The sequence below is a fragment of the Neolamprologus brichardi genome, chromosome 14, assembly GCF_056152115.1.
Source record: "Neolamprologus brichardi isolate AB-2024 chromosome 14, ASM5615211v1, whole genome shotgun sequence".
NCBI lineage: Eukaryota > Metazoa > Chordata > Actinopteri > Cichliformes > Cichlidae > Neolamprologus > Neolamprologus brichardi.
The window spans coordinates 10,298,966-10,320,013 of NC_142117.1; the positions used below are offsets into that span (position 1 = coordinate 10,298,966).

A 21,048-nucleotide genomic window follows, 5' to 3' on the forward strand; every position below is an offset into this window, starting at 1 on the left:
AAAGGCCAACATCCAGTTTTAGATGAGAAGGTAAAGAATGTGGCCAGAAACTTTTTAAACTTTTTAACTCTATTACACTCATCCACCAAAAGTTCTGATGGAGGCAGTTCCCAGTTCTTCAAACAGAGCAAAGACAATCATATAAATCATTCACCATATAAACATCATTATCATTTAAAATTCATGTTAGCTTAAGTTTTTATATAGTCAAACCACAGATTTCCAAACACACACATACAAGTGTTCAATTTTCCATGGAAGACTGTACTTTATGTCATTTAAAACAGCAGTCCAGATGTTTCAAAAATATAACATACAACCAAAGCAAGTTAAGACAGAGTCCTATTGGCTTGGAGCTTTTTCACAGAAACGACAAGTACTACCTCTTCAAGGTCAGGTGTTCTGATTGTCACTGCTACCTCACTGCACAGACTGGTGGGTTGTTACTTACTGAAGATTTATGACTAGCCTTGAAAATGACCCTTTAAACTATTTCCCTGTAAGCATCACAGTTACAACATCAACATCAGACTCACACACACAACAGTTGTTGTCTCTGTGTGTGTCTGTGTACAAATGTGTATGTGCTCAGTCCAGTGTCCAACAACTAAAGGTCAAATCTTTCTGTGCAAAATAAAAAGAAGTATAAGTAAAGACAACGCTGTGAAACCTGAAATGAAAATCATCAATTTAGGAAATATTAGTCAGACTAACAGGTCACACGAAGGCAGTTATCAGGCCAATTACTCAACCAACGGTTTCCAGTTCTATCTATGAGTGTTCACATGGGTGTTGGTGTTGATGGCAGTGTATGACGAATAAAACAGTGAAATACAGAAATAAATTATTTGCGCAACAAATTATATCTCTTAGAGAAGATTTAGGTTTAGATTTATTTGTAAAACTCATTATGTGTTTAAATGGGGCACATTTATTGCAAATGCAAATTCTTCTATTCATGAACAGAGGCCAACTGGCACCAGGATGTAAATATGTTATTGTACAAACTGCATTTAGATACATTTTGGAAACTGGCCACCTAAAGTAAAGAATTTAATGAAATAAACATAAAAAAATATATAAATAAATCAAATTTAACTTTACAAGTTGTCTTTTCTGCTATTACTTCTTGGCTCAAGTACTTATCATATAAACATCATCATTCGAAATTCATGTTAGCTTAAGTTTTCATATAGTCAAACCACAGATTTCCAAACACACACATACTACTGTTCAATCTTCCATGGTCTAGCAGGACAAGCACAGAGATGCGTCTGCTGTCAGAGGCCACAAGAAGATAATTTGTAACCTTTACTAAAAGTGTTTCTGTATGTTGATGAGCTCTGAAACCTGACTGAAACTATATACATATTTACATTCTGGCACCAATTTTTCTCAGAATGTTGCAGGAAATCAAAGAAAATGGCAGACCACCACTAAATATGAACTCTGCAAATATTAGTCTCTTACTAAAACCAGGCAAAGACAAGCTATCATCCAATATCCCTTAGTAGTGTAGACCTTACAATAATCTGCAAAGCTCTCTCAAAGAGATTACAGAAAATAACCCCCCTTTTAATTCATCCTGACCAAACTGGTTTCATAAAAGGTAGGCACTCATCAACAAATACACATAGACTACTTAATTTAATAGACTACTCGTGCAGTAAAAATATTGAAACCATAATATTGTCTCTTGATGCAGAAAAGGTGTTTGACAGAGTTAACTGGAAATTTTTATTTGCAAATTTACACAAATTTGGTTTTGGAAACTCTTTCGTAAGCTGGTTAAAAATTTGGTTATATAATTCCCCAACAGCATGTGTCAAAACAAATGACCAAACATCCTCCAGCGTCTGTCTCCTGAGGGGCACCAGGCAGGGATGCCCACTCTCCCCTTCACTGTTTGCAATTTTTATTGAGCCACTAGCAGCAGCAATTAGACAGGCTACAACAATTAAGGGCATAAAATGTAAGAAAGTAGAACATAAAATCAGCCTATATGCGGATGATGTGTTACTTTTTCTCCAAAACTCACAGACCAATATCTCTGGGGTGATTGAATTGATAAACTCTTTTTCAAGAGTCTCAGATTATTCAGTTAACTGGTCACAATCTACAGTTCTTCCCATTAACTGCTCCTTTCATAATTCTTCATCTACCCGACTGCAATCTGGAAACATTACATATTTAGGTATCAATATCTCTCCTAAACTTGCAGAATTAACTAAATTAAACCACATCCTACTTTTAAAGACAGTAGAAGGCGATCTGGCTAGATGGAAATCTCTACCCATATCACTCATGGCAAGGGTCGCTGCTATAAAAATGATGGTTTTGCCAAAAATAAACTGTTTATTTTCAATGATCAACAAGTAAGCCATCACAAGATTGGTTCAGATCTCTAGACTCGTATATTTCTAAATTCCTTTGGAAAGATAAACCCCCACGTATCAGCCTAAAAAATATTACAAAGGACCAAGGATAAAGGAGAACTAGATCTGCCCAACTTTAATCACTACTTTTTAGCCAACAGGCTTCACTTTATCTCTAGATGGTTAAAACACGCCTTCTTAGATGAACCCTGGATAGATGTAGAACAGGCACTATGTAATAATCTAGAAATTTCAGACCTACCATTTTTCAGCTCAATCATCAAGCAACATGAATGCTTTAAAAGCATCAACACCAGCTCTTCTCTGACAGCATGGTGGGAGTTTCTAAAAATGACAGAGTCTTCATTAATCTCATCCAAGCGTATACCTATCTGGAACAATCCGGACATACTACAAAACAATAATATGATCAACTTTTCAGATTGGAGTTGTAAAGGAATCAAATACTTAGAACATATATTAGAAGGAACAGAATTTATTCCATTTGACAGACTAGTTACACAATATGGGATCAACAAGAAAAGATTTTTGGAATATCAACAAATTAAATCCATAGTAAAAAAGAAATTTAATCCCAGTGAAGCTGAATTACAAACACCACCAAGTGTGATACAATTTTTTAATCTAAAAACCCCTAAAATAATTGTCTAAAATATACAGAACACTTTCTAAAATAGATGAATCAATATCCCTTCCTAATGCAAAATGGAAAGTGGATTTATTGATCAGCTTAGACCAAAACCTTTGGTCTCAGATATGCTTAAAAACCTTTCAATGGATCAGAAATCCCTATTTGCAATTAATGCAATACAAAATATTACATAGAGTGCACTATACTGGTCATAGGATGTTCAAGATGGGCTATACGTCTTCTAACAACGGCTCACACTGTCAAGCAAATACACCGGACAATTATATCCACGCTCTTTGGTTCTGTCCACCAGTTCAGAAGTTTTGGCGTGAGATATGTGAAGACTTATCGAAGTGTCTGAAATGTAACATTCCAGCCTTCCCTTTAGTGTGCTTGCTGGGCAACTTGGATGAGGTCACTACAGAAATAAACATAACCCACATTATTTTTACGGCCCTATGCATTGCCAAGAAAACGGTCCTCATTAACTGGAAAAATAAAAATAATCTTAATTCTAACCAATATAAAAACCATCTAATAGATCACATTAGTCTTGATACAGCCTCTGCCATCACATTGGATCAATCCCTCTGGGCTCCTTTGGTCACGGTTTGGTCCTGCCTTCGCTATTGTGGTTTATATGAGATAACTGACAAGACTAGCTACGGATACCAACTACAGAATGGAGCAGTTGTCAGCCACCTCCTGTACATGGATGACATCAAGCTGTATGCCAAGAGTGAATGAGACATTGATTCACTGATCCACACCACCAGGATATACAGCAATGACATCAGAATGTCGTTCGGACTGGAGAAGTGTAGTCGGATGGTAACAAAGAGAGGGAAGGTAGTCAGAAGTGAGGGGATCGAGCTACCAGAAGGCAACATTGCATACATAGAGGACAGTTGCAACTACCTGGGGATCCCGCAGGTGAATGGGAACCATGAAGAGGCCGCTAGGAAAGCTGCAACCACCAAGTACCTGCAGAGGGTCAGGCAAGTCCTGAGGAGTCTATGCTGTCTATGCACACATAGTGCAGCTGAACGTAAGAACAAGATCGGGGCTATCAACACCTACGCCCTGCCTGTGATCAGTGTGATCATCACCCTGCTGGGGTAATAGGCTGGCCAAAGGAGGAGATAGAAGCCACTGACATCAAGACAAGAAAGCTCCTTACCATGCATGGAGGGTTTCACCCCAAGTCCAGTATCCTGAGGCTGTACGCTAAACGGAAGGAAAGAGGCCAGGGACTGGTGAGTGTCAGCACCACAGTCCAGGATGAGACAAGGAACATCCACGAATACATCATGAAGATGGCCCCAACTGACAGCGTGCTCAGTGAATACCTCAGGCAGCAGAAACCCAAGAAAGAGGAGGAAGGCGAGGAACCATCATGGAAGGACAGGCCCCTGCACGGTATGTACCACCGGCAGATAGCGGAGGTGGCTGATACCCAGAAATCCTACCAATGGTTGGACAAAGCTGGACTGAAAGACAGCACGGAAGCACTAATCATGGCACCCCAGGTGCAGGTTGTGTAAAGATGCTCCAGAGACAATCCAGCACATAACAGCAGGGTGCAAGATGCTAGCAGGCAAGGCATACATGGAACGCCATAACCAAGTGGTCGGCATAGTGTACAGGAACATCTGTGCCGAGTATAACCTGGAAGTCCCGGGGTCAAAATGGGAGATGCCCCCTAGGGTGGTGGAGAATGACCGAGCTAAGATCCTGTGGGACTTCCAGATACAGACGGACAAAATGGTGGTGGCTAACCAACCGGACATAGTGGTGGTATATATATTTATATATATATATATATATATATATATACACACACACACACACACACACATGAATATATGAATTATAATAGTTCACAATGTTTTAAGTGTGTAAATAAAATTTCTAACAACAACTTAAAATTGCACAACTTTCTCCCAAGGTGTTTTTGGAGTACTGATAATGATTAAAGCAGAGATATTAGACTACACGAGTTGTGGGTTGCTACCAAAGATAAAGAATTGACGCTCATGTAATTGTTATTGCTAACTGTCTATGCACACATAGTGCAGATTGTAACTGATTTTAGACCAGTAAAAGTTGAGCCAGTGGCAGCTTGTCTTGCACACTGCTCTTCTATTAGTTTACTGTGAAAGTCTCCAGTAACTGTTAATGGAGTCTGCCCACAAAATGGAGGCAGCTACAGTTTCTTATGACCATGAGATAAGCTGCGCTTTCAGCGACTGCACCCACCAATGTCAAATAATGTAAAAGATGGATGCAAATAGCTTTATGACAGCACTGATGAAAGGACAGAACGCTTTACTTTGGTACATTGTAATTTATGTTTATTTCTTATTTATAGATTTGATGAGGCAAACACTGCATTTGAAAATGCAAAGAAGAGAAGATTCCACCATTCTAGAAAGACTGATGTGATTTATCTCTATGAGTCTGAAGAGAGGTGGCTAAGTTAAGACAAACACTGCAGTCAAAGATGTCTAGTTCAAGCGCTGGTACAAGCAGCTTTATTGGCTATACAAAACATGAAAATCAATTAACAAAGAAAAACATCCACTGGTCTTACCAAGAATTCAGTTAAGAAACAAGGGGTGCGGCACAGTTTGGGGAAAACATCAAAGGTCACAAAATGAAGTTTGAAAATAACAGACAGTGGCTGCAGTGACACTTTTCATTGTTTTGAACACTCAGCTTCACTTCAGCTCTTTGATTGTTATAACTTTGCTCTCTTTGCATCCAAAATAACATGAGCATAACAAAACCTAATTACAAAAGCAAACAAGATTACTTGCATTACTATACTTGTGTCATTTATTGTATGAACCAATTCTCAGTCAAGATACAAAAAGTAAGTATTATATCCAATGCTGCAGGTAGTCATGTAACACAAACATGAAACAAAGACAATCCCAGAAAGTTCAGTGAAAGTATTACATGGTTATTTCAGCATGATTAATGTGGATCGCCCCGTGCCCGGGGCTACACGGCGTCAATGCGTTTGCACGGTTAGCTCGTTAATGCGTTAGAGCACGGGGCGATCCACGTTAACTTGCTGACGGAGATTTGCTGCGTTAATGTGGTTATGGCGTTAATGTCATTTTAACGAGATTAACACTAACAGCACTAATTAAAATTTAAGAAATCTTCTAGTTAATTTGGGAGGTCAACAATTTGGAGTAAATGATTTCGGCATGTAGTGTGAAAGAAGCTGCTACATTTGCTTTTCAAATGGGATACAATGCAACATTGAAATAAATGTCATGAAAAGATTAATTTAATGAACTAAAGTTTCACTGTGGAGAACTAAAATGACTTTTTTAGTCTGCAGTTCTGTTTAGTTCACTTGTACTGGGTCATGGGGTGATCCTTCCAGGGAGGCAGCTGGGACAATTTTTCCTCAGTGGCTGTTTTGATGGGCCAGCCCCAGGCCTTGAAGAAGCCGGACAGGTTCATCTTCACAGTCTGCGAAAAAGTCTCAGCATACAGGTTCATCTTTGTGTCATTGTCATCAGGGAAGTTTCTCATGTGGTGGTACGCAGCAAACACCTTCTTAAAGGCCTCCCAGCCAAACTTTTCCTGGAGCTACAGAGAAGGTAAGTATAACAACAACTTAAACTATTTGCTGTCTTTTATGTTAGGAGCAATAATCTCTTGACCGAAGCATCACAACCTGTTACCATTTAATGTTAGCTTCACTGTAAGTCTGCAAGTCTATATGGACTTTAAGTCTTATTCATACAGAGGTGGGTCGAGTATCCAAAATGTCAGATTATTTTTTTTAAATAAATGCTATCACACAAACAAAAAGTAAATAAATATACAAATTTTAGTATTTTTAAACAGAATATATGTAAAAACATCAACAAATTAAGGCACAACAATTCTAATTTCCAGATTTCAGTTTTTCACAACATAAAGCCTTTTAAACAATATCTACAGTAGAAATATATAAACAGTGCAAACCATTTCCAGTGACAAGATATGCTGTAAACTTTATATTCATTTTTGCTCCAAATGGCACAGCAGCCTCAGAGAAAACATTAGAATGAGGCAACTTTAACAAATGTACATACAAGGCAGCTCACTTTAACATAAATTGTATGGGTGTGCGTCTGTTTCTGCATATTTAGCAAAAATGCACAATTTCTTCACTCAGTGAAGTGATGGTTAAGCTTCAGCAGCAGTTTGATCAAGGTTCTTTCTGTGAAGCTGTAACTGTTAAACTAATTATTTAAATTGCCAAATATAGTGGAGTAAAAGTACCGTTTCTTCTTCACAAATGTACTCAAGTAAAAGTAAAAAGTATCAAGTAAAGAAAAAAGTAAGTAAAAGTAAGAATTATCATGCAAAAACGATACTTTAAAAGCAAAGTTTTTTCAAAAACTTGCTCAAGTAAATGTAAGGGAGTAAATGCACCTAGTTACTAGTTACTTGGGGCTCTGTATTCATATCATGTGTTTTCTTTACTATGGATCAAGCAGAATTTCTCTATAATTTCTCACCTGCAGATATGTTTCCAGGGCAACCCACACACTCCAGTCACTGAGTTTCCTTCCTCCCTTGATGTACTCCTCTACTCGACTCTTTCGTTTAGCTAAAGTCAAATCATCATGAGCCTGCACCAAAGAACATGGAATGAGATAGTTGCTAAATCATGTGATCACAGCAAACTCAGTCATGAGTTTTCTGATGATGATTGATGTAAAACAAATAAGAGTTTTAAATCTATTTATGTTATGAAATCATGTGATCACAGCGAAAAAGGTATGTGATGTGCTGTGATAGGATACAAAAAGAGTTTTCTTGATGTTGACTAATATAAAACAAATGAGACTGTCAAAAACACTTGATTTGCTCTACCTGTGCTCTGTTGATGCCCAGCACCTCTTCATGCACATACACTGACCACAGGTTGCATGTACACTCTGTGGTATGTGGTGGGAACTCCCAGCAGCTTCTCTGTTGGTTGTGTCCCAGTTCATGGATGGGACCCCACAGTTGTTTACCTTTTTTAACATCAACTATTTCAGCAGCTGAGGCATGGTGTGCCATGATAGGATAACCTGCATGCATCCAGCCTTAACAGAAGAAAAATACATGACATTTCGGTTTCCTGCCTCTTTCACCTACCAGAATTGACACATGTCAGTTCCTAAATCCCACCCTTTGCCAGATCATCTTGATCTTGTTGTATGTGAGTAATCCAGTAGTCTCTACTTTAGTTGATATTCCTCATCCTTTCTTTGTATATATATTTTGTTTTCTAGAAATCTTTGCATCCCCTCATCAACAGAGTCAAAAACAAATATAAAAATGTATCACACTGAGCATGAACATGATGTTTTATTTAAATTGTTGGTCATCCACAGTGAGTTGGGACAGGTTTCATGTCCATCCATCCATCCATCCATTCGCTTCCGCTTATCCTTTTTCAGGGTCGCGGGGGGCGCTGGAGCCTATCCCAGCTGTCATAGGGCGAGAGGCGGGGTACACCCTGGACAGGTCACCAGTCTGTCGCAGGGCTAACACATAGGGACAGACAACCATTCGCGCTCACATTCATTCGCACATTCACACCTAGTGACAATTTGGATTATCCAATTAATCTATCCCCACAAGCTGCATGTCTTTGGACGGGAGTCAAAGTGCACTTACCAGCAGAAATCTGCACATCTGTCACAAAGCGCTCCTTGCGGGGAAATTTGTGTGGTTTGGCAGCCAGATTCGCAATAGCCCTCATCATTTCATCCCAGAGAGCGGCCACCTCCTCGGGGCGCTCCAGACCCCGAACAACATCTGATGGTACGGTGAGGACGATGTTTTCAAAGTCCAACTCTGCCCAGGGCCCAGGAGCCGTGCGCAGCGTTAACCATTCAGCTGCAGTTGTTGCACCTGAAAAGAACAAAGAGAGGAGCAGATCTATTAAAATGTTTTGAATTACTGCATTTTAAAAAATATAAACATTTTCTATAGTATCTGTATTTTGTATTTATGTAATTTTTCAGCGTCACATATGCATTTGATTACACCCTTCAAACATCCTTTAAAGTTTTAAAACAGGCTTTTGTGTAAAGCTGAAGGCTTTGAATAATAAGAATTAAGCGAATCTTGTGCACTGTTTTAGACGAGAGGGTTAAGCTGTTAACTAGATTTTTGTTTACTTTTCTTTACTTAACTTTCAACATGTTGAACTGAAATTGTTTCAACTGCATCGTCCATTGAAAACACTTGGGATCAGAATGAAGGTGATCCAAGTGAATAAGATTAAGACTTATCAGATATCTTCCATTAACTCCATGGACATAAAGTACACAACACTGTTATAAACCACAGACTCACCAGACTTGTAATATGGAGCAGTTACAGCTTTCTCCACTATGATCTCCAACCCCTTCACTTGTGTGTTGGGTGGGGCCACCAGGTAAATAAGGCCCCCCCACAGGTTGGACACATGCATCATCTCTGAAGTAACAGGAAATCGCTCATGAACACGTGGTGGTCTCTTCAGCTCATCCTTTCTGTGTAGCTCATCAGTTTGACAGCCTATCTGAATCTGTAGATGAAATGGAAAATCTATTGGATATCAGGGTTTTGACAAAACACATTCAATTCAGTTCATTTTTTTATATAGCGTCAAATTATAACGCCAGTCGCCTTTGCAAACAGCCCCATTCCTGAATACAGAGTGCATTCAGGAATGATTTACAAAGCAGTTTATAGATGTCATGATTACATTTTCTTTCTTGTGGTGTGCTATTAGTTTCCTGTGTCAATATCGTCCAATCAAGTAAGAGATTTCAAGGATGGTTTGAGCTGTTAAATGACAGAAAAAATCAAGTGGGGCTGGTCCTTTAGATTGAATGAACCTTTGCTGCAAACAGGCAGAACCTAAGGGGCTGTTGCGGCACGCCATGCAGCACAACACAACATAACTCAACAACACTCCAAAAAGCTTCAAAACAGAGCATCACCTGTGAGTGATGTCATGGTGGTTACATCAATCTTTTAAATAGCTGCAACTACAAATGGACCTTGTTACATTTACAAAGGGTAAAAAGGAGTCATGGAAACCTCACTTGAGGTTTTCATGAACATGTAGTGTCATCAAAAGGAGAAAGAACTTTAAATTATACAATTTTGTAGGTTTCACCTTCCACTCCTTGTTGACAGTCTCAGCTGGCATTACCATGTAGGTACTCATACCAGGAGAGAGGTAGAGACCAGTGCTGATCCACTCTTCCCCATCTAATGCACACACACACACACACACACACACACACAAATTTGAAAAAAAAAAAGTGTCACTGGGCGTCTATCTCTGAGAGAGAGAAATTTGTGGAGGAGAATCCGTTTCTGTGTCATGTGGGATCGGACGTTCGGGATTTCACTAGTGAACACTACGAGTTCCTACAGACTTAGTAGATATAAACAGTGGATTTTCTCTTGCTTGAAGATTTTGTAAGTAGTTATCACATCACTTGGACTGTAAATAAACTCACTGAATCTGACCCACTAAGTTTTGTGTTTGAGTGTGGCTTGCACACTGGTTGTGACATATTCACAGTTGACACATTTGTCCACAAACATGAAATCAGACCTGCTGTGTTAACATCGATCTTGAGCCTGTGGTTATAGACGTCTGGCATCAGTGGCCTATCCTTGATGAGGTAGGGCAGGAGGGCCTCAGGATTTAGGCAAAACTCGTATACAGGTGATCCCACACTGAGGAGTAGATGGTCTTTTGGCGTCTTTGCAGGGCAGCTGTCACTCACCTTGACAGAAGAACATATTAGTGTAACATCTTAGTGGTTAACAGCTGCCATACAGTGATCAGTGGCACTAGTCTGTGTTGTTCAAATGTTTTTTCTCTACTCACCTGTGGCAGGCCTGACCTCTTTAACATGTCAGTGAGTGCAGCCAACACTTGAGTGTAATAGAAGCAGCCATGTGCCTTTGTGCGCAAGTAAGCATCACAGTCGTTGCCCAGCTGTTTAAGACATCCCTCCTCATGCTTGCTAAGTTCTACACCTGAAGTCACATGGGCAGCGAAGCGGTGTAGAAGGTGGCGGAAGTGGTAAGTATCTTTAATCGGCCAGCTGGGTACAAAGGCTTTGTATGTTCCTGCACTGATTGTTGCTCCCAAAAGGCTCAATCCCATTTGGTTCAGGATCTTGTTCCCTGAAAAAAAGTAAAGCCAGTTTGACTTAATTTACTGAGTTATGTGGTTGGAAATGTCGTGACTTTGTTTTTTCCACTAATGAGAAGACTCCTTTTTGATCCTTGACTTATCACAAGATATTACACCTTATAATGTATGAGTCTGTTACAGCACTGCATGTATACAACACATTTTACACATGGACAATTAGGTGAAAAATAAGAACACTACCAGTATTTCTACTCTGTATATTTTGAAACCCTTGTGGTGCATTTTCATACCTGAGAAATCTGTTAGTACATTTTGCCCAGCATGTGTATTTCCCCAGTACCAGGCTTGCCCTCCAATCAGCAGGCCTCCTCCCTCTGCCACAAAGTTTTGGATTTTCTCCAAATGCTCACTGATATACGCTGTACACACAAATACACTGAGGTCTTTCCTGAAGTTTGTCTTCTCACATTTCAGCCCAGACTCACTCAGAACTTTGAGTGCAGGATCCACCATGACACCAACAACCCCTCTGCGCCCTTCATCCAACCAGTGAATGGCGTTTCTCCAAAGTGGAGCCATGCTCTAAAATGAAAGGAAAGCAGCAGTCATGTAATTGGTGATATATCAAAGACAAGTCCAATCAGCACACATCCTGAGGTCTAATACCTAAACCTCTAAAGATTTTGACTTATTTTATGACTAACATTTAATGTTGACTCTACCTCAACTCCAAGACATCTTTCATGCGTAACCATAATGACTCGTCCTCGCCCATAGTAGGCTCCTGCCAGGAATGGTCGTCCATCTTCTGTAGTGCCGATGGGAAAGGCTAGTGGGCTGTGGACTAGAACCTCAGAACACAGATACTCAGAGAGGAGGTTGAATTCTGAAACCCCCTGGAGTAAGAACTCCAAGTCATCCTTGAAATCCCTGCCTGTCCTGTATTTGAAAAGTGTAATAGAAAAGTGACATGTGCAGAATTAAAGAGATTTAAGAATAACTTTTATAACTTATAACATTTCTTCACATAAAAAGATCAGTGGTTTGTAAATGAACCTTTTTGTGAAAACTATATAAACTCTGTAAAAATAAACTGACTTTTCTGAAAAGATAGATTCACACACACACACACACACACACACACACACACACACACACACACACACACACACACACACAAACACACACACAAACTAAGTCCTTTGATGGACTTTTGTGGATGATCCTCCCCTCATCCAAGATCCAGGGATGCTGGGAGGGGAAGATCCCAATATAAATTAAATTAGCTAATAAAGAAATGGTATCAGTCACAAATTTAACCTTAGAAAGACTCTTTCAATGAGAGAAAAACTGTTTCCAAAAGCTCAAAAGGTCACACAAAATGTAAAGTTATTATATGGAAAGTGGAACTTTTGTAAATATGCAGTAAAACAGAACTCCAGCATATACTCACGCTAACGACTTCCAGGAGGACGGGATCTGAGGGTAGACGGGCAGGTTCTCCACTTCACCATAACGCTCAGTGAAGTAGATTCCTGCCACTCCTGACACTTTATTCCCATCAAACTGATGCAGTGTGTTCTCTTTGGGGTGAGTTGCAGCCCAATGCCACGCCTGTCCAGCTATCAGCACCCCTCCTCCAGCTTTCAGAAACGCCACCAGCTCCTTTGGGTCCACGCTGTAGGCATCGGTCACATAAACACCAGCTCCCAGTTTGTCACTGAAAGCTTCCACAACCTTTGGTTGGAAGCTGGATTTTTTGAGGCTATCAGCAACTGCACTGACATTTCTCTGCACCCCTACGGAGAGGTTATCAGATCCTTTACCTCTCAGCCAGGTCACAGCATTTTCTACCAGAGCAGGAAAGGCTGTCAAGTAGCCCTCATGACCCAGGACCACAATCCTTCCACTGCCGTACAGAGAGGCAGCCATCAGCACCTGACCTCGGCTGTTCATTGCTAAAGGAAAGGCATGGTCTCCGATCAGCACCAGGTCACAGGGAACACAGGGTCCCTGTAGGTCCAGCTCCTTCAGGCCTCTCATCAGGGAGGCATAGGCCTCTTCATGTTGGTTTTTGAATGATTGGTTAGATGACATAGTGTAGAGGATTTATACTCTGTAGACTGATGAAAAAGGTTAGGTTGCAGAAAGAGGAAGTTGTTAACACATCAGGTTTAATCTCATTACAACCAAATGCAACATTTTTTTTTACCTGAAAGTTTCCTTCTGTGGTATTACGCTGTAGCCCAACAGGTTTTAAGAGAAACACACTCTACGTGACAGGACAGGAGAAAAAATAAAAATGAAAGCAGAGAATGGAGCTGGTTATACAAGGTTATGTGCTAAGGAGGAAAAAGCAAGGGGAGGGACGACTGATGAGAGACAGCTCCTTTTATCACCACTGGGGCAAAATGTGAGCATAAATGAATGTTTAATCAGAATGTGACGTGTCCTCTCTAAATTTGCAAAGATCATTGTTTTAAAATGTATTTCCACTGAAAAAATGAAGAAATGAAGTGAGTCACAGCTACTTCAGGGTTAGCAGGGAAGGAAAGAAAATCTTCCAAGAAGCAGGTGAATTTGGCAGTATGATCCTCGTAACTGACCAGGTGTTCAGTTTCTGGACCAAGCTGCAAATGTGCAATGAAAACAGTAAAAGTATCTCATTTTGCATACCCAAATACATTAGATGTTTAAATGTCCTTAATTATATTCCAACTTGTGTCTGCCTTCTTTCTGTAAGGCCAGCATCCAAATTTAGACGAGGGAGTAAAGAGTGTGGCCAGAAACTTTATTACACTCATCCACCAAAATCTTGATAGAGGCAGCGAGACAGACAGTATGGTTGGCCGATATGTAAATTGTCATGGTCCCCGTGTCTGCCCGGCCAGCTCCGCAAGGCCACATGTGTTTTGTGTACATTCTCCCCTGCCAGGGCGGAGCTCACTGCAGGCTCCCGCCCTTGGCACACACCTGCATCTCGTCAGGCTCTGATTACGGGTTGGACTCTTAAGGCCGGGATGCAGACAGCCTCACCGCTGGATGATTATGCTAGACACGTTAGTGAACCTCTGCTTCGAATCTTTAAGCCTTGTAGACTTGCTGCGATCTCCGTGTAACTTTATTTTCTCCTGTGCACAGTTTTCCCCGGACCCGTGACTAACCTGTTGTTTTTACTGCTGTAAAGAAGAAGAGCCAGCGTGTTTGTGACTCCAATCCCGGACCTCCCTTTCGGACCTAGGACCCCCGTTCCCCTCACTGTATATATCTGCACCTGGTGGTTGTGTAAATAAATGTTGCTTTCTCCTGAACTCTGCTCTGCGCCTGAGTCCTACTACACCGCATGACATAAATGTTTTCAACCGACATTCGTCATTCCAATAAATGAGGCGATATCGCGCAGTCGACTTTTTGATGGGCGGAGCAATGTAATCATGCACGGACTGATTTGCGCATTTAAAATTTAGAAGCTTTGTTTGGAGGAAATATTTTTCTCTCTTTTCTTGTTTTTTTTTTGCATTAATATCGCTACTTTTTGGATTATTCATTAATTAATTTGAGAAGCACCAAATCACACAAAAGACTTAACATTACATCAAAGATTTTTTTTAATGTTCGCTGGAACAGACATTTTGGTTTTTAACTTACTTTTTGTTTAATTTTGTATTTGGTTACAGTGGCAATTGTGAATATAACACAAAATGAAAGTTGAGACAGGGTCCTACTGGTTTGGAGCATTTTCACAGAAACAAGTACCCCTTCAGGCTCAGGTGTTCTGATTGTCACTGCTGCCTCACTGTTATTTACCTCACTATTGTTATTTACACAAGATTTATGAATAGCCTTGAAAATGCCCCTCTTTGGAAAAAAAAAATACTTCCCAAACTATTTCCACAGTTACAAAATTAAGAACAGAGTTGTGTGTATTGTTGTGTGTGAGTCTGTGTAAGTGTAGTAAAGATCTCTCCTCACAGAGAGAAACTGATTTCTTCCTCCATATTCTGAGGTGCATTCTCCTGAAGGAGTACATAGGTCAACCTTAACACATAAGAGATGTCTGTCTACTCAGTAAGGCAAAAGGAACCTGATTAAGTTTTATAACACTGGAGTCACATTTATACAAAAGCAAGTCTTTGACTATTTGAAAATCAAAAGCTAAGATGTATTCTGCAAAAATAAAAAGCTGTTCTTCACTGATCTCATTACAACCAAACACAACTTAAAAACACAACACTAGGATTTTCTTTGTTACCTGAAAGATGCCTTTCTGTTGTATTAGACTGTAGAGATGAAAGACCAGGAGCTCTATGTGACTGGACAGGAGAAAGAATGCAATTCAGAGCAGGGAAAGGTGCTGCTTATATCAGGAGATACGCGAAGAAGAGGACAAACATACAAGGGGAGTGACCACTGAAAGGAGGCGTTTCTTTTTATGGCCACAGAGTCAAATGTTTATAAAGTTTATAAATGTTATGTAAATGTGAGAATGGGAATGAGAACTTTGATGTGTTATATCCTCCTGAGAACCAACCTATTCATTTATGTCCTCTGTAATGGACATTTGTTTTTGGTCAATATCTTTTTGACTTATTTAAGCTATCCTACTAAGTCCCGATGTACTAAGTCCAGGACATCCTGGGCTTTCCATTGATATCTCATGTGTTTAGGTGACCTCTTTTATATTACATCATGTAGCGTTTGACCCAATAAACATACGCTGGAGCGACTATTTTGACAGCAGAACTTTTATTTGGAGTTGTGGTTTCATTCACAGCCACTCCCGCTCTCTTTGTGCTGTCCCATCCGCTCTCCCTCCGACTGTCACTGCCAACATAAAAAGACACACAATCAATGTCAGATCCCAGCACACCTGTTGACCCCGCCCCTGCGCCGCCCCGGGAGCTCACTGTGTCACCCCTCCTCTGCAGCTGGCCAGAGACCACACCCACGCCACACATCATTAATTACAATCCATCACAGACCGATGTGTTGTTTTTCTTTGCTATTTGATTTTAAAGTTCAAGTTTAAAACCCACATGCCTCCAGAATGAAACATAAAACCAAAGCAGGTTAAGACAGAGTCCTACTGGCTTGGAGCTATTTCACAGAAACAAAATGTACTTCCTTTTTTTGGCTCAGGTGTTCTCATTGTTCTCACTGCTACCTCACAGCACAGCCTGGTGGGTTGTTATTGACTGAAGATTTATGACTAGCCTTGAAAATGCCCCTATAAACTAGTTCCCTGTAAGCTTCATAGTTACAACATCAACTTCAGACTCGCACACAGCATGTTTATAAAGATTATAAATGTTATGTAAATATGAGAATGGGAATGAGAACTTTGATGTGTTATATCCTCCTGCAGGCACGTGCAGGGGGGGCTAGCGGGGCTTGAGCACCTGCCCCTTTCCTGATGGGTGCCCAAAGTGCCCTTTTGTTGAGGCAACTTTTTAAAAAAACCCATTTATTTATTTATTTTTTATGTGTGTGTGCGTGCGGAGTCCTGTCTGTGCCCCTCAACAATAATATTTAACTATTAATCACAGTTTTGCTAAATAAAAGGATCTGGCTTGCATCAGTCACATGATCACATTTAACCAATTATCGCCCTTGACGGAAGAACGCGCTTGTTACGAGCCGGGAATGAGCTCACAAAGAGCACGCGCATTTTTAGCAGTCCGGTCCGGAGCTGTAGGAGATAGTGATGGGATTTCCAGCTCTTTTTAGAGAACCGGCTCTTTCGGTTCGGGTCACTAAAAAAGAGCCGGCTCTTTCGGCTCCGAACCGGCTCTTCAGGTTGTTTTGTTGCTTTAATTAATTTATTATTAACAATAATATAAAATTATGGACAAAAGGAATTACTAATGTACAAAAAAAAGTTTTATTTATATATGTTTATATATAAATATATGCGGTGGCCCCTAGAGACAAAACACGTACAAACTCCAAAACACATTTCTAGCATGAACTGAACTTCCAAAACAGAGCTACCTAGATCACTTAAATTACACAATTGAAAGCATGAAAGCATATGTGTATTGTTTATGTATTTATACACAAGCATTCATATATAGTCAAATAATTCTAAAAAAAATGTTCATTTACCCGTTATTACCACACACTTCTGTGCTTCTGAGTTTTTACGTGTTTTGTAGTTTGTACGTGCTTTGGAGTTTGTACGTGTTTTTACGTGTTTTGGAGTTTGTACGTGTTTTTACGTGTTTTGGAGTTTTTACGTGTTTTGGAGTTTGTACGTGTTTTTACGTGCTTCAGAGTTCGTACGTGATTTGAAGTTTGTATGTGCTTTGTCTGTACGGGCCACCGTAAATATACTTTTATTTATTCACTCCACATAAAATGTAATAAATAAATCATATAATACAAAAATCAACTATTCACATTTCAACTTTTAACTATTTAAATTTTCAGCTTTTTCCTTTTACAAATTTAAAGTGAAACAACACAAAACACTGCAAACCACAACACAATTAAATATAAATTATAATATGAAAACAAAAAGAAGATGCATATTCTCTGTCATATGGACCTGCATGAATAAACTTTCTGAATCCTTTAACATCTGCAACTGAAAATAGTTGTGGATGATTACTATACCTTTCTAATGTGACGTTGTTGTCCCTGGCTCTTTCTCTCTCTCTCCCTCCCCTCTGTTCCTGTCAGTGTTGCCAACTCCTCAGTAAGGAAAATCGCTATTGGTTGTCCTAAAAGTCGCTAGAAGTCGCTAAGTGACGTCATCGCCCAATTTGCATAATTGGTCATGCTAATATAATTGTAACCTATGTTGTTGGAGAGAGAAATAACATCGTAGAAGAGACGTAAAGTGAGTAAAAATGTCCTAAATGCATTTAGAGTTTATTTAGAACTACAAATTAAATTTCTTTTAGCAATTATTGTTTTTTTTATAATGTCACAATTCCAACCCTGCTCCTTTATCCGGGCTTGGACCGGCAAAAGTGGACCGGCAATAGGCACTCTGGTGGAGTTACTTTGTGTGTGTGTGTTTATAAGTAGTTTTAAACCTTGTGATCCACAAAACAGTATAAGAGTAAAAGAAGAACTGACTGCGTTACAGTCAGTGTGGGAGCAGCGGCTTCACTCATGCGCGATTCATTTGCAGTTTGGACGCATAGGTGTGAACATCTCCTACCCTGAAAGCAGCGGGGGAGGACTATCCTCCACCCGTGAGCGCTTTGGAACAGACGAGGTGCCCACGGCAGCACCGCTGCTTTTTGCGAGTAAGAGCGATACGCGCTTTCACGTCAAAGAGTTGTCATAAATAAGTCTCCAATAACACCAGAAAAAATTGCCAGATTTGTCGCTAGTCGCTTTTTAGAAAAAAAGTCGCTAAGGGGGTCTGAAAACTCGCTAAATATAGCACAAAGTCGCTAAGTTGGCAACACTGGTTCCTGTGCAACTGCCAGTGTAACTAACGCCCCTCCCCCCTCTTCCCATCGTAAAGCACAAGGCTCGCATGCTGAGTGAAGCGAAAAAAAAGTGCGAGAGAGGGTGAGAGAAAGAAAAAAAAAAACACGGCTCGCGATAAGGAGCCGGCTCGCGTCGTTCACGTCAAAGAACCGGATCTAAGAGCCATTTCGTTCGCGACCGACCCATCACTAGTAGGAGAAACACAAGTTAACTCAGAGACACAGACTGGTGCAACAAAACCAGTAAGTAGGTGTACAGCGTACACTGTAGTGTATAGCACCCAGGAGTATTCGCTTATTACGTACACATTAGTAAGCTGTCTTGTTGCAACTGACGAACTGAAACAAACGAGCGTGCTGTGTGTGCAACAGCGCGACAAACATTACCTGTCCTTTTATTAACTGCACAAGTAGTGCTGGTCATAGCTGCTGGCTACCTGTGTAAGGCTGTCATGGGTCTGTAGCTCTGTCCACCGTTTCAGGGAACATATTTAGTTTTAAAGTAAGTTTCCGGGCTTTTCCTGCCTTTCTGGAGGGATTATATTTCACTAAAAAACGATCTAATATGCATGTCCACATAATTATGCATTATTATAATTATAACATATTAAAAAACACACGCTGTACTTTAAAGAACATACATTAAGAAGCAGATTGTATTAGATTTATATTTTAAATAAGAAAAAATTTGGATTTCACAGCAGTAAAATTATTGTATCTCTACAGTTTAATAATGTAATAAACTTTGCCCCTGCACAGAGTGGATACTGAAACAAATGGAATCATCATAATGACATTATTTCATATTTATTACTTCCCCCTCCTCATTGCTTTATTATTGTAGCTCTAGTAATAAATAATAATGTAAGGATTCTGGATCAGCACAGTGATGCCCATAGTATATACGGTATTCTGAAGAAGGTCTAAAATGTCACTGTGTGTGTGTGCATGTGTTTGTTTTATGTATATGGATTATTTTAAATTATTACTCATGATATAACATTGTCCAGACATGCCTGGTAAGGACATGAGGAGGAAACAGTAGGAGCTGTGTGAGGCTACTAAAGGCAGTGCTATAACATTTTTCTGTCATCATTTTATTATAGATTAAGTGCAAGAGTTGTTAGGTGTGGATAATTAGATTATAGTTTATTGCAATAGCAAGTTGTGCCTTGTTCTCAGATAGACAGCAAGTGGAGAGATATGTATGAAATGATGGGATGGAAGGAAGAAGAGAAGCAAAGAGTGATTCACAGACAGAGCCTAAATTATTTCTCACAGTTTTTTGTTGCCTTATGGTTCCAAGCGCTGTCACCAATCTTTGCATTTTGTTATTATCTCATGACACTTGTTTAATCAGCTACCATCTCTCCTATGGACTTTTTACTGTCTATAGTCTCAGATCAACACAGCCCTGCTCTTCCCATATTAGATTCTTGATGAATGTGTGTTGTTGTTATTCAGCCTGGTTCAATGTGCCCCTTTTTAACTTTGAGCACCCGCCCCTTTAAACCTCTGCACGGCCCTGTCCTCCTGAGAACCAACCTATTCATTTATGTCCTCTGTAATGGACATTTGTTTTTGGTCAATATCTTTTTGACTTATTTAAGCTATCCTGCTAAGTCCCGATGTACTAAGTCCAGGACATCCTGGGCTTTCCATTGATATCTCATGTGTTTAGGTGACCTCTTTTATATTACATCATTAATTACAATCCATCACAGACCGATGTGTTGTTTTTCTTTGCTATTTGAGTTTAAAGTTCAAGTTTAAAACCCACATGGCTCCAGAATGTTAGGATGCCTGGGTCGTTGACCCAGGGTTTTGAGTTTATTGTATTATTTATCTTTTTTATTCTTTGGTTTCTTCGTTAGAGTTCTGTCTTACGGTTTGTCTCTGTGTAATCCTTAGTTGCTGTCTCCCCTGTTTGCTATATCCCCGTGTCCAGTCTGTGTCTGCCCTGGTCCCACGTCTCTGTACCCTCTGTTGAAGTGCGTGCGTGTTAGTCTGTGTCTTTAGTTCAGTCTGTGTCATGTTTCCTGTTTTATTTTGAAGGTCGTTGTCTGATGTTAATGTATCTAGTTTCGCTTCCCCTTGTCTCGTTAGGCCTGATTTGCCCCAGCTGTGTTTCCCTCCTGTTACCCATTCCCTGATTGCTCCCTCTGTGTATTTAAGCCCTGTGTTTCTCTGTGTCCGTGTCGCGATCTACCGGTTATCTAGCTGTGTGTTCTGTCAGTCCTCTGGTGTAAGTTTATTTTGATATTTCCAGTTATGTTATATTTGAGTTTAACATTAAAGCGGTTTTGAGTTCAAGTTTTGCCTCCGAGTGTCTGTACCTTGGGTCCTATTCCTGTCTGCACACAGCCGTTCCATAACACAGAATGAAACATAAAACCAAAG

At 40.0% G+C, this 21,048-nt stretch overlaps 1 protein-coding gene across 1 annotated transcript; it reads right to left on the minus strand.

The window, feature by feature from the left end:
- Window positions 1–5,533: 5,533 nt before the first annotated feature.
- On the minus strand, window positions 5,534–15,590 carry LOC148098809 (TRPM8 channel-associated factor homolog). The gene is made up of 13 exons (XM_087850790.1): window positions 15,456–15,590; window positions 13,416–13,475; window positions 12,657–13,326; window positions 11,926–12,142; window positions 11,494–11,785; window positions 10,931–11,232; window positions 10,652–10,826; window positions 10,205–10,299; window positions 9,394–9,607; window positions 8,710–8,946; window positions 7,915–8,132; window positions 7,557–7,670; window positions 5,534–6,636 (listed from the first exon to the last, which is right to left on the minus strand). Exons 3-13 carry the CDS (start codon window positions 13,298–13,300, stop codon window positions 6,394–6,396), a joined length of 2,751 nt encoding a protein of 916 aa, XP_087706916.1. The 5' UTR covers window positions 13,301–13,326; window positions 13,416–13,475; window positions 15,456–15,590; the 3' UTR covers window positions 5,534–6,393.
- Between the last annotated feature and the right edge of the window lie 5,458 nt (window positions 15,591–21,048).

Excerpts from the sequence above, each read along its gene's own strand:
- LOC148098809 (XM_087850790.1), bottom strand. The coding sequence starts at position 13,300 with ATGTCATCTAACCAATCATTCAAAAACCAACATGAAGAGGCCTATGCC. Across the intron at positions 12,143-12,656 it reads TCCTCCTGGAAGTCGTTAGC|GACAGGCAGGGATTTCAAGG; the intron begins GTGAGTATATGC and ends TTTCAAATACAG. Across the intron at positions 8,947-9,393 it reads TGCTCCATATTACAAGTCTG|GTGCAACAACTGCAGCTGAA; the intron begins GTGAGTCTGTGG and ends TGTTCTTTTCAG.